Source organism: Abramis brama (assembly GCF_963993115.1).
Source record: "Abramis brama genome assembly, chromosome: 13".
Classification (NCBI taxonomy): domain Eukaryota; kingdom Metazoa; phylum Chordata; class Actinopteri; order Cypriniformes; family Leuciscidae; genus Abramis; species Abramis brama.
The window spans coordinates 30,045,961-30,062,531 of record NC_139975.1 but is presented as its reverse complement, the minus strand read 5'-3'; the positions used below and the strand labels follow the sequence as shown (position 1 = coordinate 30,062,531).

The 16,571-nt window shown below is 41.4% G+C and overlaps 1 protein-coding gene across 3 annotated transcripts in view; it reads left to right on the top strand.

Annotated features, from left to right (window-relative positions):
* Window positions 1-16,522, top strand: part of myot (myotilin) — a 34,293-nt gene extending 17,771 nt beyond the window's left edge. For 2 of the 3 annotated variants that reach the window (XM_084133306.1, XM_084133307.1), the window contains exons 9-17: window positions 3,286-4,029; window positions 4,376-4,520; window positions 4,614-4,709; window positions 7,831-7,868; window positions 9,142-9,271; window positions 9,535-9,742; window positions 10,363-10,528; window positions 11,454-11,587; window positions 15,817-16,522. In XM_084133306.1, the coding sequence (XP_083989432.1) occupies window positions 3,286-4,029; window positions 4,376-4,520; window positions 4,614-4,709; window positions 7,831-7,868; window positions 9,142-9,271; window positions 9,535-9,742; window positions 10,363-10,528; window positions 11,454-11,587; window positions 15,817-15,938 (1,783 nt within the window). In that variant the 3' untranslated portion in view covers window positions 15,939-16,522. The remainder of the gene's footprint in view (window positions 1-3,285; window positions 4,030-4,375; window positions 4,521-4,613; window positions 4,710-7,830; window positions 7,869-9,141; window positions 9,272-9,534; window positions 9,743-10,362; window positions 10,529-11,453; window positions 11,588-15,816) is intronic. The other variant, XM_084133308.1, reaches the window with a different exon arrangement.
* Window positions 16,523-16,571: the final 49 nt, after the last annotated feature.

The following is a 16,571-nucleotide window of genomic DNA, read 5'->3' as shown; positions in this document are numbered from 1 at the left end:
TTTTGGCTTCACTTTTCAGACTTGTGCAGCACACTTGCTCCAAACCCAGATCCCAGCCAGACTTCAGCCACACTCACCACGGACCCTAAGCCCACTGCAGCCTGGTAGACTGCAGACTCCATGACGAAATGTGCCAGAGACTACTGAGGCCATCTTCGTCCCAGAGCCCATGTCCATCAGAAATGCTAACTAGGTGTGTGAGCACCATCGTCCGTCGAGGTGGACATATTAGTGGAGTATGAGGGCATGGAGTGGAGCCCCGACCATACTCCTGCTGCTGAGGGTTAGCTGTGCCAGGTTTCTACATTAATGATTGATAGATTGGACAATATGATTCCTCAGTCTCCTGTTGATGCTGGTCCCGCCTAGCTCCAAGTCTTCTGTGTCTTTGCTGGTCCCATCCATCTACAAGTCTCCTGCGTCTCTGATGGTGCCACTGCTCTCTTCAGTTCCTCGGCTCCTCCTCTGTTTACTCCACTCTGCTGCGAGGATCCGCCTTGGGTCTTCCTGTGACCAGCTCCGCCTTGGCACGTGGACCCCCTGTCTCTGCCAAGCCTGTTACTCCATCTCGGCCCGTCAAACAGTCGGCTCCATCTTGGCTTCTACCTCCATCGGCTCCACCTGAGAGCGCTGTCCTCACACCTCCACTGGGCTCCCTCGTCCTTCCGGCTCTGCATTTGTCAATCGCCACCCTCCCTACACCATGGGCTTCCGGGCCTTCGGCTGAGCCTCGTCCCTCCACCTCCTCGGCTCCATCTGGCTCCTCCTTGGTCCTCGGTCCCACCGGCTGCGCCTCAGTCCTCCGGCACCATCGGTTTCGCTGTGGTCCTTTATCCTGGCTGTGCTCTTGGTCATCATCTGGATCCTCCCTCCATCATCTTCCTTGGTCACAACCCTCTCCAGCTCCACGTCCTCTTCCAGAGCCCCCACCCTCCCTTCTGTGTTGGACTTTGCTATTTAGTTACAGTCTGAGTACGCATCTTTCGGGAGGGGGTGTAATGTTACAAGTATGTTAGTTTCTTTGTGCTTTGTTTTGGTTCTGTTCCTGTTAGCCTGTGTCCCCATACTTGTTTGTTTCTATGGTTACTGATTATGTTTTGCACCTCTCTAGTTCTGTTGATTAGCCTCCTTGTGTATTTAAGCCCTGAGATTTCCTTAGTTACTTGTCTAGTGTTAACGTTATTTTATAGCGTGTAGTTCTTGGTTTTTACTGGTGTTCAGTAAAAGTCAGTTGTATCGTGGATTACTGCAGCTAACCCTAACACTTCACAACAAGAATAAATCAAGTGAGCAGATTTACTCATTATTCTATGTCCACAGTGTGGATTATCCGTGTGTTGAATGGGTGGTTGCTCAGGAATGGAGGGGGCGTATGTCTGCTGCTCACATAGTTTTCTATAGATAAACAGCCCACCAGTATCTCATTGAGTGAACAGATGCCAAAGAATCGCACTTCACCTTTCAAACCAACTTTACTGGCTAGCAAAATAATTTCAAAGAGCAGGTAAGCACAAGATTTCTCATCTGAATTATAATCTTTTACACTTTCTTGCTGTCAGAATGACTAGAAAATCAATATATATGTTTTAAAAACTTTATTTATCCAAAATGTCAATGTAATCATTCTTTTTAAAGCATAACCAGTCCTTATTTTGCTTTCCTTTTTCAGTACATAAAATAACACATCTTCTTTGCTTTATAAACTGTAAGTTTGACCCCTGTTGGTCATACAAAATGATGACTTCATCGCTGAAGCTTTTTGACCTTTAACTCATTGCTGTGTGTTTGTGTCATATAGGATGCACTGTTAGTTTAGAAAGTATTTAATATATTATGTTAAGCATTTGCTTCTGGTGTTGTGATAAAGAAAGTTTTTTTGTCATTATGTACAAGGCTAAAAATTTGTATGTAAACATGCAAATTATTAAAATAACTAAATAAAAATGTTTGATTTGTACAGCAAAGAAACATTTTAGATTCTATTAAGATTTCTGCACTTCTTTCTTCACTAATAAAACAAGTACATTTGTGAGACTGACTCAAAACTTCTTTGTACAGACGCTCAAATGTTTTTAAATTTTAACTCAAGATGCTCTTCTGAATATTCTCAAATCATGCTGGATAACATGATCATCAGGACTGGTTCATGTCAGCTTGAGTGCTGCTGTCAGTAAAGCAAAAGGGACATGGCTGATACTAAGACATTCTCAAATTCATGGTTACATTCAAGTTGCTATGCTGATTATTTAATTCATTTTGGAATGTACTAACATTATGGACAGTAACCACAATGAAACACGTTCATTGTTGATCAGAATGGTACAGCTGTTAACGTTAAAATGTCTATTTTATTTAATAAATATTTTGCTTGATTATTATTATATATTTAAACCTTCCTTGGAAATAAAATAATATGAATATAAACCTGCTTTTAAATTGAGCAGTGATTTCACCATGTCACATTTATACATTGTTCTAAATTATTAGTAAATGTCATTTAGTGCACTTAGACCCTTATTCACAATGACCTCCAAACAGGGTAACTGAGTGCCAGTGTAGCTGTAAATGAACTGCACCTGCCATGTCTGTCAGTCGCTGCCTCATAACACTTTTTTTAGCCACATGGCTTCCTCACAGGGACACACCAGCACCAGCAGAATACAATGTTATGAACCACTGTCATGTTCATTCAAGGGTAAAAAAGATTATATAATGTAAATTATATTTATTTTTATTTGTAGTTTAGGTTAAACTCAGCATTAAATGGAAGTTGCGATCGTCTTTTTTTCCCTATTGTAAGGTATATCCGTGTAAAATGGCTGGAACAAGAACAAATGTAGGGTGGGGCTTCATTTTTTCCATGGTGAATTGATTGGATGGTTGTGGTTTGCTATTGGTCGATCACGTGTGAGTGACAGGTCATCCAGTCTTTTTTTTATTAAAGATTATGAGTGCACATGAATTAAAAAAAAAAAAAAAATCATGATGTGCACAGATAAAATAATAATTATAAAAAATACATGTCCCACAAAAAAACAAAAAAAAACAAGGATTGTCCATTTTGATTCCATGGTAACATTAATTCAGTAATAATTTCATATGTGTGAATATCCCTACATGGCAACACTGTTCATTTACATAAAGTTAAACTATACTAAACTTTGCTATACCATGGTCTAATGTCGCTCATGTCACTTTTGTTTGAATTAGGCTGCAAATCATCAGTATGTGTGTGTCCATTTTTTTTTTTCCTGAGTAACCCGTCAAATATTTAATTCCAAACAGGGTACTGGAGTCTGTCATCGAAAAGGTTGAGTCTCCTGCAGACACAGAAGGCAAACAGAGTTCTGCCAGTCAGGTGACTGAAGCTACACAGCTCTCCTCAATGATCAAACTTGATCCTCCACCGACAGGGGTTAAAAACAGTGTTCCACATCCATTCCTTTCCACCAGCAAGCTGAGTAAACCAGTGGAACCCAGAGCCAGTGCCATGAATGTGGCTGACCTGCCCACCTTCTCGCCATCACTTTACCCCCCCAGCGCCTTTAATTATGAGCGTCCTCGTCATTTCATCCAGTCCCTGCCCAGTTATCACACACCCGACAATGAGATCAACAAGCCGAACAATTTCAGCTGCCCAGCTTCAACCACTGCGCCGTCGGTGAGCCCGACTCCGCCTGCAGCCACTCGCACATCAATGTGCTCCAGCATGACTTTGATTCCTAAAGCACGGGCTACTCCGAACAGTGAGAATCTGTCGCCAGCAGCTTTCCTGTCATCTGTCCTGCCTTCACTGCCGAGCTCCCAGGCAAAATGCATTTCCATACCTCAATCGCCCTCTCCCAGGCGTTCCCCTCGATCACACAGCCCATCGCCAAAGGCCCAGGAACAACCCCTGTCTCCTTTAAGTCGGTCACTGAATCCCGCTCCTTCAACTGTCCAGCCTCGGATATCTCCAAATTCCCTGAAAGCACCTGCTCCACCTCAACAGCCCCCACCTGTGTCTCAGATTACCTACACACCCAACATGTAAGTGTTATCACAGAAATTCTCTGAAATTTGAATTGCATTGAGGATTTTTGAAAGTTTAACTATATTTCAAAATGTGCTCAGATATGCCAAGATATGTAATCAAAATTCAAACAATTCTCATCCAGAACTTTCAAGACCAAATTGTCTGAGTGATGTAATCCACATACAATTTGTAGCTCTCTGTCAAAATTTGTTTTTATTTTACTTAAAGGGCTTTAAGAGAAACATCTGAGAAATTTTGATAAAGTTGATACTTTGAAATAGGAAATATAACTAAAATCTCAGAGCTTTAAAAGAGCAGACTTTAAGCAATGCAAATTTCCCATGTGTTGTTTTTTCATAGCTTGCCAAAGCCGATCTTGAAGAAGACTGTTTCCCGACCAGCGTCTCGTGCCACAGATGAAGACATTCAGGGCTCAAAAGATGCTCTTATCCAAGACCTTGAAAAGAAGCTACGAAACAAAGTTCCTCAACAAAGGAACAGTCAGGTATCTAAAGATTTTCCTGAGTTTCTGATCTGTCTATTGGTAAAAAAGTGCTGCACTGAAAATCTAAGAATAAGTGCATTTTTGTCCCCACAGCAGAAGATGTCTTATGAGGAACGGATGGCTAGAAGATTGTTGGGTGCAGATAGTGCTGCCTCAGTATTTGATCTTGAAAACTCACAGCCTGCAGAGGTATTGTCGTTTTCAGTTATTGGATGTTTAATGTAATTGCCAAACTAAGTCTCTGTGCAATCCAAGATGACTGCTCTATGGCTATGGCTATATTCACACAGCATCATGTTTGTATCATTATTAGTACTGTGTTTATACACAGACAGTTGGATTAGGAAAGAGATTGACAACCACATCATATAACTGAAGAGACTCCCTCAAGTCTTCAAGAGTCTTTTCAGTTAATTTGATCAATTCTTTATGAATGGACCTGCAACTTTACAGCTATTTTTTTCTTTCAATATATGTCATTGAGTATGTTTACATGTACACTCATAATGTAAATGTATCATATTGTAACTTTACCTCATGTAAACAAAATACACCAATCGAACTACTACGATTAAGCTCGTAATCCTAGTAACCATAATCGCAGTAAACTAAGTGGCGTACGCCAATTTTAATTAATTGCATTATTACCACTCTGACCAAGGCGCGCATGTGCTCAGATGCACATGAATGCCATGTGTTGTTCACATCTTCATGAGTGAACTCTGTGACATTATTCTGAAGTTTTCCCTCTGCTCCGAATCACTGAACACAACTGGCTGCGCAGTCCCTGCTCCTTATCTTCACCCAGAGATTGTGCGAAAAATGTGACGACAGCATAGACATTTCCAGTTACAGGGGCATTGCTATGTTCATCACAGCTCTGAATAATATCCAAAACGTCCATAGAAAAGTGCTTTGCATTTGATGAAAACATTGACCAGTAAGATAACTACTGTATGCATCATTGGTGCTGTGGGGTATGCAAATAATGGCAGTAAAAATGACCACACATACATTTAATCATTTAGCAGACGCTTTTATCCAAGGCGACTTACAACTGAGGAGAGCAATAGAAGCAATTGAACCAACAATAGGGCAACAATATACAGTACAAGTACTGTGACTAGTCCCAGTCAGTCTAGCACAGTACATGTAGCGAGTTAAAAAAAAAAAGACACTGAATAGTAAATGTTGGGATTAATCAGACAAGTGTTGACGAAAAAGATATGTCTTCAGCATTTTCTTGAAAATGGCAGCTCGGGTTGAGTTAGGCAGGTCACTCCACCAGCAGGGAACAGTCTGGGTAAAGTTCATTTTGTGAAAGTGATTTTGTGCCTCTTTGGATTGACATCACAAGGCGCCGTTCACTTGCAGAACTCAAGTTTCTGGATGGCACGTAGGTCTGAAGTTATGAGTTTAGCTATAGGGGTGCAGAGCCAGTGGTTGTTCTGTAGACAAATGTCAGTGCCTTGAATTTGATGCGAGCGGCAACTGGCAACCAGTGCAATTTTGTAAGGAGAGGTGTGATGTGTGTCTCTCTTCGACTCGTTAAAGACCACTCTAGCTGCAGCATTCTGGATCAGTTGCAGAGGTTTGACAGTGCAAGCTGGAAGACCAGCCAGGAGAGCAATACAATAGTCCAGTCTGGATAGAACAAGCGCTTGGACAAGAAGTTGTGAAACATATGCTCTGATAGGAAGGGTCTGATCTTCCTAATGTTGTATATGGTAAAACTGCAGGACAGGGCAGTTCTTGCAATGTGGTCTGTGAAGTTTAACTGACCATCAATCACAACTCCAGGGTTCCTGGATGTCCTGTATGGAGTTATGGTTGATAAACCTAGCTGAATGGAGAAGTTGTGATGTAGTGTTGGGTTGGCTGAGACCACAAGCAACTCTGTCTTCGCAAGGTTTAGTTGAAAGGTGGTGGTCCTTCATACAGCCAGAAATGTCTGTCAGGCAGGCTGAGATACGATCAGCTACCGTTGGATCCTCTGGTTGGAATGAGAGGTAGAGTTGTGTGTCAACAGCATATAGGAAAATCCATGTTTCTGAATAATAATAATAATAGTAATAATTCATTACATTTATATAGTGCTTTTCTCAGCACTCAAAGTGCTTTATAGGGGGCACTCAAAGCGCTTTACATAGAAGGGGGGAATCTCCTCAACCACCACCAATGTGCAGCACCACCTGAATGATGCAACGGCAGCCATACTTGACAGCGAATGACAGATCCTAGTGATGACATGTAGATGAAGAGAAGTGGTCCAAGCACTGAGCCCTGAGGCACACAAATAGCTAGATGTTGCGACTTGGACACCTCACCCCTCCACGACACCCTGAAGGACCTTCCAATTCTTAGCATAATCAGAATAATGAAAAATGCATGTATATGAGAGTGAAGAGGTTTGCTCTATCTTACTGCTATTAAGTCCTTACTCTGATTATTGAGAATAATTGCATTATTTGTGCACATGTAAACATAGTCATTGTGACTTAACCTCTCTCGGTGTTGGCCGATTGACCTCTACTTTGGCTTCCTCATTGAAAGGAGACCAGGAAAACAGATCAATCACCTGATTAAAGTGGGCAGGATTAAGGCAAAGTATAAAGTATAAAGGCCTGGGTTTATTTCATTTTTCATGTTCAATAATTTGCGCTGCTTTCATACTCAATTGACTGAGAATGGATGGATGCGCACAGTAAAGAGTCAGTGTCGTAAACCGTTTTTGGAACCATTTGCAAAGTTTATTACATTCATAAATAGAACTAAGTCCAAACTCAATCCAATAATCAACGCAATATTCTAGGACTCAAAGACTCAGTAAAGACTTAAAGACAAGCAGATCAATCCAAACAACACTGTAACATGTGCCTTCAAAAGACGAAATGCTATGCAGTGACAATGGCTTTATATCCTCAGTGCTCATGATCTTGTGTCTTATATAGAATCCATGTTACATTATTAATCTTACAGTATACTTAAATAATGCCACAAGCAAAGCTAAAACACCTGGTACTCAAGAGTGGCAGTTTATGCAGCTATACTTTGTTACCATTTGTTACCATCACTCTAGTTGTCTAAAGCAGGAATTTTCTAAGCCAGAGCAAATAGATAACAGCCTCTCGTGGGCCAAAAATAGCATGTGTACAATCCATGTTCTCTTCAGCTATCCTGTTCATCATGATGCTATTATTATAATACCACACGTGTACATACACTATAAGGCCTCAATTCCCTTAGTTTGTCTGTCTATCTTATGTTTAATGTTATTCAAAATATATTATTATATGCACTATTCTAACAGCCAGGGTCTCCAGAAGATCACCACCCTGGAGGAATATGGTAAATGTCATTTTGCATTAGGAGTATCAGTTTGGAGTTTGCATCTGAAGTTCATGAGTGCATGTACACCTAACAGTTCTGACACCTGAATGAATACTGGCTGACATTTGTGAATGCAATAAATATTGAATGGCAGTAACACTTGATGGTTCCCTTTAGACATTCTGTTGACTAGAAGTACCTATAAGTCAACTAACTCTCACTAGATTATCAGTAGACGGTCTGCTTAATATCTGCTATAAATTTATTTTGATGCTCCCCTTAAGACATTCTGCTGACTACAAGTAACTTTGCAAGTACATCATGTCAACTTATTTTACTAACCCTAATCTAACAGTCTACTAATACTCTAATGAGAGTTAGTTTACATGTGGAGCAACATTACAGAATGTCTTATGGGGACCATCAAAATGATCAAAGAGTAACCTGAATGACTTTTCTGACACAAGCCGAGACATGCGCAGACTGTGTTACTATGCTACTGTTGTTTTTCCAGATAAACTTAACTTTGCAATGTGTGAATGTCTTTTTATATTTATATATTTAAGATCTCCTATATTTATATGGATCAGTCCAACCTCCATTGACTTTGTGTTGCGTGAAGCTGCCTTCTTGTCATTTCTGACTTTCTGACAAAAGTGGATACAGGCAATTGCAACGGGGCGCAAGGTGTCATATTACTCTGAGAACTAACTTACGCCTACTGGAGGGGAACGTAATCGGCGACAGGGATAGCTTAGCTTACAGAAATATAATAAATAAAACTGACTTTTGAATATTTGGCTTACCAGTGACAAAATGTTTACTGCACACGTAGTGTATTTTTAGTGCATACTGAGTGTCAGGATCCCACAATGTACCCATTCGTTCCAGCTGATGCTTCACGTCTTATTGCCTGTATCCACTTTTGTGTCCTTAAACGCTTGTGTCGACAGCTGATAAAAACTTAGTTCTGGGTTTGTTTGTTTTTTGTTATAAAGGAGGCAGCTTCATGCAATACAAAGTCAATGGAGACAGTTGGATTGAAAAAAATTATTGGTAAAATTATTTGTCAATGCTTTTGCTTTCTCTCACAAATATATTGCATTCCTTCGAGAAACTTTGCGTTCGCTCGCAAAGAGCTCGAAACATTTTGCGAGTGAATGCAAAGTTTCTCGAGTAAACGCAAAGGTTTTGCGAGCGAACGCAAAATTCTTATTCTTTTCCCTCCCATCTCATATTTTTCACTATGTCCCTTTAGGGGCTCCCTAAATTTCCACCATTTTTTGTGCAGGTCCAGAAGAAATCGTTCTGGAGGGGACAGTACAGAGACCACCCAAGAGAAGTGTTTTGCTCCTCGTTTTATACAAGTGCCACAAGATTTTACTGTTGAAGAGGGACGATTCTGCAGGATTGATTTTAAGGTAGGGATGCAGTTACCGGTGTGGCGATAAACCATGATAAAAAAATTTCATGTGATTTCATCTTGTAAAAAAGCGTTCACGTCCTCATAGAGATTATAATTACAGCTTGTAAAATGGGAATTTTCTGAGATCTCCTGCTTGCACCATGAACGGCTCTGAACAGAACGTTACGTATTGTCATCTCGAGACCACGGTCATTACAACATGGTGTGAACGCAGCATTTGTACACCAACATTTAGCTTTTCCTTCTTTTTTCCTGCAGGTTGTTGGTTTGCCAACCCCAGATATTTCTTGGTATCTGGATGGGAAACCCATCCGACCTGATGATTACCATAAGATGCTGGTGTGTGAGAAAAGTGTCCACTCCTTCATTATTGAGATAGTGACCATTCATCATGCTGGTGTTTATGAATGTGTAGCAAAGAACCGTGCTGGAGAAAGCCACTTCACCGTGCGCTTGGATGTGATTGGTGAGCCGTCTTTTCTCACCTGTATAACATTAAGAGTAAAGTTATATCTTCTCTAATAGTGTGCTTGTGTTGTCATTTTTTTTATTTCTTTATTTATTTCACATAAATATGCATACATCATAGATTCATTAAATAGCAAACACTGTCTTTCCAAATCATGTCCAATCATGTTGTGACGTTTCAAGTGCCACAGAAAAGGGTTTGAATGCTTATGCAATATTTTATTTTTTACTGAATTTGCAATGTTATCACAAATCAGATTTTTGCTTTGTCATTTTGGGTTATAGACTGTAGTTTGATGTAAAAAAAAATAAAAATAATTACATTTAAAGCATTATAGAAGAAAAATGTGGAAAAAACAAGGGGAAAAAATACTTTGCAAGGCAAACAGTTTCCAGTCATTTTATCAGATGGTGGAATGTTTGATCATTTTGATCATGATTTGTTTTTCCACTGCATTTGTGCATTGGTAACTACCCTGCATATTAAACAATAACCGCTGTCTTACCTAATACAACATAATTACATGCAACACAATACATTAGTGGCCACCGTTCCACAGACATTATATGACACGATGATTGTGAAAATACATGTAACTGTTGACTGTCTCTCCTCAGCTCACGAACAGTTGTGTCCTCCCACGTTTGTGGTGAAGATGAGGAACTCTCGAGCTCTGGAGGGAGACGGCGTCAGGTTCGAGTGTAAGGTGACTGCGTCTCCAACCCCTCAGCTGTACTGGAAGAAAGACAAGGAAATGTTGCGGATTGACCCTATGAGAATGAGGTCTGTGTCACCATTATGGACACTTATTTTGACATTCTGTTTTGTTTTCCTTAGTTCATATGCAGTATCCCTGCCCTGTTTCCTTCGTTTCTGAATATGTCCTCATTTGTTCCTACAATATTTGCACCTGTCATTTGTGTGGTCGTTGATTAATTTCCTGAGAACTGTGATTAAATACTGTTCTTTCTGAGACCCTTTTTCAGCTACTACACATTACAGTCTGACACAGTTTTATACACTTAAATGACTATTTTTGATCCATTTTTGTGTGCTTTTGGGACAACTGCTTAAAGAAAACATTCACACAAAGAATGAAAAAGAGTCATTACACACCTATGACTTTCTTTCACATTGTGAACACAAACGCTATTTTATAAAGTTATTTAACTGTACAAAGACAAAACAAAAGCACCATAAATTAAGTCCATCTGACTCAAGTGCTACGTTCCCAGTATTTTAAAGTTTAAAGCTTTGTGTGAGGAACAGGACAACATTTAAATCCGTATTCACTAACAATCGTCCCCTCCTCCTCCTCTCAAATCTCATTTGCATTCACATCCACTCATCTGTCACATGAATGCTTAATCTGTTAATAATGTCTTAGAGCTGACCATCTCCATTCACCTACACTGAATGGTACTCAATATATGCAGCAAAATTACTTATTTTATGTAATATAATTATGATCTTTCTTGAATTTTCCTCCAGTCTAGTGCAAAAAATATATATATTCAGAAAGCATTTACTGAAATCAGACAGAAATCAAGACAATGACCTGATTCTGAACTTTTAAAAGATATTCCCATAGATTTTAATTGCAGATGTTAGAGATTCTTCCATGAGAATTTAGCCTAATTGTCTGTACAGGAAATGATAGTTTAGATGAAAGCAGTCTCTGTTGACATTTGCATGTTTGGTATGTCAGTCTTTCTCAGGACAGTTCAGGAAAGCAGTGCCTGATCATCGATCCGGTGATAAAGTCTGACGCAGGCTGGTACACTGTATCCGCCATTAATGAAGCGGGAATGTCCATATGCAATGCCAGGCTGGATGTGGCCAGTAAGTGCACGTCCTCTATTTACCTTTTTATCTTGAGACTTGTGCGAAAGTTTGTGAGTGAGTATTATTTAGCTTTTTTCTGAACTTTTGCTTAGACGCTTTGCATTGGCATTGGCATTTTTTATTGATAAAGTTAAAAAGTAAATGAATGCATAAGGATTTGTAAATTGTGTAGGAAGGTGCTGTAAATGGTCACCATTTCTTTTCCATTTTTAATCACATTTTATATTATAGCCCTGTTGACAAATGAATTTATAAAAGTACAAACATTCCAAGTTGTCTTTCAATTAAAGGCGCAGTAAGTGATTTCTGAGAAACACTATGATATTTGATATTGAGTTCACACGTACATGAAATCAGATATAGTAAATTTATGCTTATTTGGCGTGCTGTCCGGCGGAAATTTGGCCCGAACCGAGTGCTCCCCCTCCTTGACTGGGATAGAAAACCAGCCAAGAGTGAGGTGATGGGGTGGTGGCGGGATGCTGTGAAACTGTCATGGGACATCGTGAGGGAAGGCTATATTTATACCGGCATCCTCTTGTGCTGATTGGTTGATTATCTGGCCGTGCTCCTCCCGAACTTTGTTACATAAACCTTCATTTGAAATCGACACCCAAATAAACATACCCCTACCCATAAGAAACACACCCCTCCCTTCATTGCTCCGGCCCTGAAATAACGAACATGCTATGCAACACAAGCAGCGATCAACAAAGGCCGGAGTATACTTCATTTTCTGCATTCCCCTCCTTTTAAAAGTGAACTTCTTTGGCCGTGAGTGTGGAAAGACGTGTGGTGTTCACTGCAGAGCCAAATGACATCCAGTCCCCCTCTCAATATGTAATGGTTGGAGCTTGACCTAGTCCAGCTCTGTCTCTGTGGATCTAATGGGTGGAATTATGTTTAGCGATAGGGTTATGGGTAGGGTTAAAAAATGGTGGGACCATGTAGCTCCACCCATTACGTCCAGCAAGGGGGAGCTGGACATCAAGTGACACCCATTGGCTCTGTAGTGAACAGCCTCTCGAAAAACGTGTTAGGCGTGTGCGTGTAACCGTTCTTACTCAACCGCTCCGAGCGGGATTCGAACTGTGGACTCTGTCGTGGGAGGCGGGCGCTCTATCAAGGAGGCTAAAGACCGCAACCTCTAGCGTCAGTTGCTGGTGCGCCTCTTGAGATCAGGGGAGTGAGGTTTACACGCACAGTTCTTATCTAGTGGACACTATCTAGTGGACTTTGTTTTCAAGTGCTCAAGTCACTCGCACATGTGCTGTTGTAAGCGCACTATTCGCGAGAACACAAAAATTGGGCTGCATGCGGATGGTGTGTGTGGACATCCACAACACACCTGATGACAAAAACTGACATAAATTATGTGCACGGACCAACAGGGCGTCAACTCGAAAAAGGGCCAGAGTCTCCATATGCAAAGACTTTCACTTCCACCGAATGAAATTACATTTCAAAATAAAAGTCCATAAATTAAACACTGTTTTTTGCTGAAAGATTAATCCTACGTAAAATTTAGGCATATGTTAAATACTGTTATAAAACATGATATATAAATAAATATGCTGGTATAAATAAAAATATTTAAATTTTTTATCGACATATAACCGATCAAACTTTCATCTTTAGGAGGGCAATAGCTCAGTGAGAGTGGGGTCCTGGAGCATGTGGCCGGTGGCGTTCGGACAGGGCCGAAGGGACCTCTCGTCCCCCCAAATTTGAAGCTCTGGTTCCTCACCATCTAACCAAGATATAAACGGGAATCCTGTTTCGGAGTTCACAAAGTTTGGGGCGTGCTGAAAAAGATGGCGAAAGGTCTTTATCATTGGGGAAAGCTGTCTGTCAGGGTGTGGGGAAGGGTTAGGGGTCCGTTTCTGTTGTAGTAATTCACCTTTCTGCACGCCCATTACTCTGACCTTCAGCTTTCCCTGTCTCCAGGCGGAGGCATTTTAGCGCTGTCAGCAGCACTGAGAGGAGACAGAGTTTTGCAGTGCAACAACAACAACAACAACAGCATATCTTGGTTGATGTGAAACGTAGCAAAACCAAAGTTACTCACGTATCAAGCAGAACCAGAGCAACTTTGGCGTCCGTTTGCAGGCCTTCCCGCTTAGGTCTCTTTCAATATTTGGTATCTTTTCCAATATTAATGCAGGTTCTAGTTCTTGCCTCATAACAATTATTTTTCTCTGACCTATTCCTTTTTGGTAATATCTCAGCGATCTTTCAACAGTCTTTCTACAAATGTCCCGCTTGCTCACTCTCTCTCCTCCCCCATCATTGGACACACCCTCTACTGCTGATTGGCTCACTTTCTCTCCTCCATCATGAGCCCCTACTGCAGATTGGCTCACTTTCTCTCCTCCATCATGACCCCCTACTTCTGATTGGCTCACTTTCTCTCCTCCATCATGAGCCCCTACTGCTGATTGGCTCACTTTCTCTCCTCCATCATGAGCCCCTACTGCAGATTGGCTCACTTTCTCTCCTCCATCATGAGCCCCTACTGCAGATTGGCTCACTTTCTCTCATCCATCATGAGCCCCTACTGCAGACTGGCTCACTTTCTCTCCTCCATCATGAGCCCCTACTGCTGATTGGCTCACTTTCTCTCCTCCATCATGAGCCCCTACTGCTGATTGGCTCACTTTCTCTCCTCCATCATGAGGAGAGCTAGCTTTAGTTAGCTGATTGGCTCACTTTCTGGCTTACTTTCTCTCCTGCATCATGAGCCCCTACTGCTGATTGGCTCACTTTCTCTCCTCCATCATGAGCCCCTACTGCAGATTGGCTCACTTTCTCTCCTCCATCATGAGCCCCTACTGCTGATTGGCTCACTTTCTCTCCTCCATCATGAGGAGAGCTAGCTTTAGTTAGCTGATTGGCTCACTTTCTGGCTCACTTTCTCTCCTGCATCATGAGCCCCTACTGCTGATTGGCTCACTTTCTCTCCTCCATCATGAGCCCCTACTGCTGATTGGCTCACTTTCTCTCCTCCATCATGAGGAGAGCTAGCTTTAGTTAGCTGATTGGCTCACTTTCTGGCTCACTTTCTCTCCTGCATCATGAGCCCCTACTGCTGATTGGCTCACTTTCTCTCCTCCATCATGAGCCCCTACTGCTGATTGGCTCACTTTCTCTCCTCCATCATGAGCCCCTACTGCAGATTGGCTCCCTTTCTCTCCTCCATCATGAGCCCCTACTGCAGATTGGCTCCCTTTCTCTCCTCCATCATGAGCCCCTACTGCAGATTGGCTCACTTTCTCTCCTCCATCATGAGCCCCTACTGCAGATTGGCTCACTTTCTCTCATCCATCATGAGCCCCCTACTGCTGATTGGCTCACTTTCTTTCCTCCATCATGAGCCCCTACTGCAGATTGGCTCACTTTCTCTCATCCATCATGAGCCCCCTACTGCTGATTGGCTCACTTTCTTTCCTCCATCATGAGCCCCTACTGCTGATTGGCTCACTTTCTCTCCTCCATCATGAGCCCCTACTGCTGATTGGCTCACTTTCTCTCATCCATCATGAGCCCCCTACTGCTGATTGGCTCACTTTCTTTCCTCCATCATGAGCCCCTACTGCTGATTGGCTCACTTTCTCTCCTCCATCATGAGGAGAGCTAGCTTTAGTTAGCTGATTGGCTCACTTTCTGGCTCACTTTCTCTCCTCCATCATGAGCCCCTACTGCTGATTGGCTCACTTTCTCTCCTCCATCATGAGCCCCTACTGCTGATTGGCTCACTTTCTCTCCTCCATCATGAGCCCCTACTGCAGATTGGCTCACTCTCTCTCCTCCCCCATCGTGTGTACACACCCCCTACTGCTGATAGGCTACAATATTGTTTTGGTACTCGGTCCAAGCCACTGGTTTTTCTCCTATTATTTACACAGCCAGGTCTGTGTACAAACACAATATTTTTTCAGCACACACACAGAACAGACATCTAGCAAAAAAAATTGAGTGTTGATTTCAGTTTTTTTACAGCACCTCTCAGAAATCGCTTACTGCACCTTTAATGTGATCTCATAAGATTGCATGTTTAAAATGAGTAAAATGTTGTTTCAAATATTTTTAGATGCATACCGCAGGACAGTGATATCACTGAATAGCATGTTATCTACTCAAATATTGAATTATTTTCTTTTAACCTGAATTTGCCAGTTTATTGCTTTGTCTCTCAGCCCTAAATAGCAATGCCTATTTTCCTCTAGCTCGAATGAACAAGACTACCCCTCCTGCCAGATCGTTTCCCATCGTAAGCCAGTTCTCCAGGTTGAGCACCGAGCCGCGTCCTCGCCACACCGCCCCTCTGTACGAGAGTGAGGAACTGTAGACTCGTGCAGATGGGCATCTGGAGACATTATGTGGGATATTTCTCTGTAAATGACCCAGTTAGTGTAGTTGCTCCTTCAATCAGTCAAATTCACTTTAGCCAGTGCCTCTGATGTTTTCCCAAGGAATGATTGGAAAAAGTTTACTATTCCAGTGGAATCAATAGCCTCATCCCAACACATACTGCCACACTAGTTCTGTTTGCCTGGTTAGAAAAATGGATGATGACCAGTTTTATGTAAAGCTACATATTTATGAACCCCCATACAAGGAAACATGTATCTCATAATTTTTTTTGTTTCAGTTTTACATAAATTAGAATAATGCCTTGATTTCTTTATCATCTGTAATGTGTGTTGTTGATGTAATGTTTCTCAGCCGTGGAAGCTGAATATAGTATGTGTGCAGCGTCGTCACTGATACACTCTGACCTACACTATGATGTTATATGTTTTGAAAAGGAAATTTTTGCTACTAGAACAAAGGATATGATAAAATATATTGATTACAGTCCAGAACACAGATATAATTTGTGTTATACATGTGACATGATCATTTGAGTAAACTTCTTTGTGAGAATACTATAAATTTATCTCTGAGGTGTTTTTTTTATGACTATCACGTCAAAAAACTG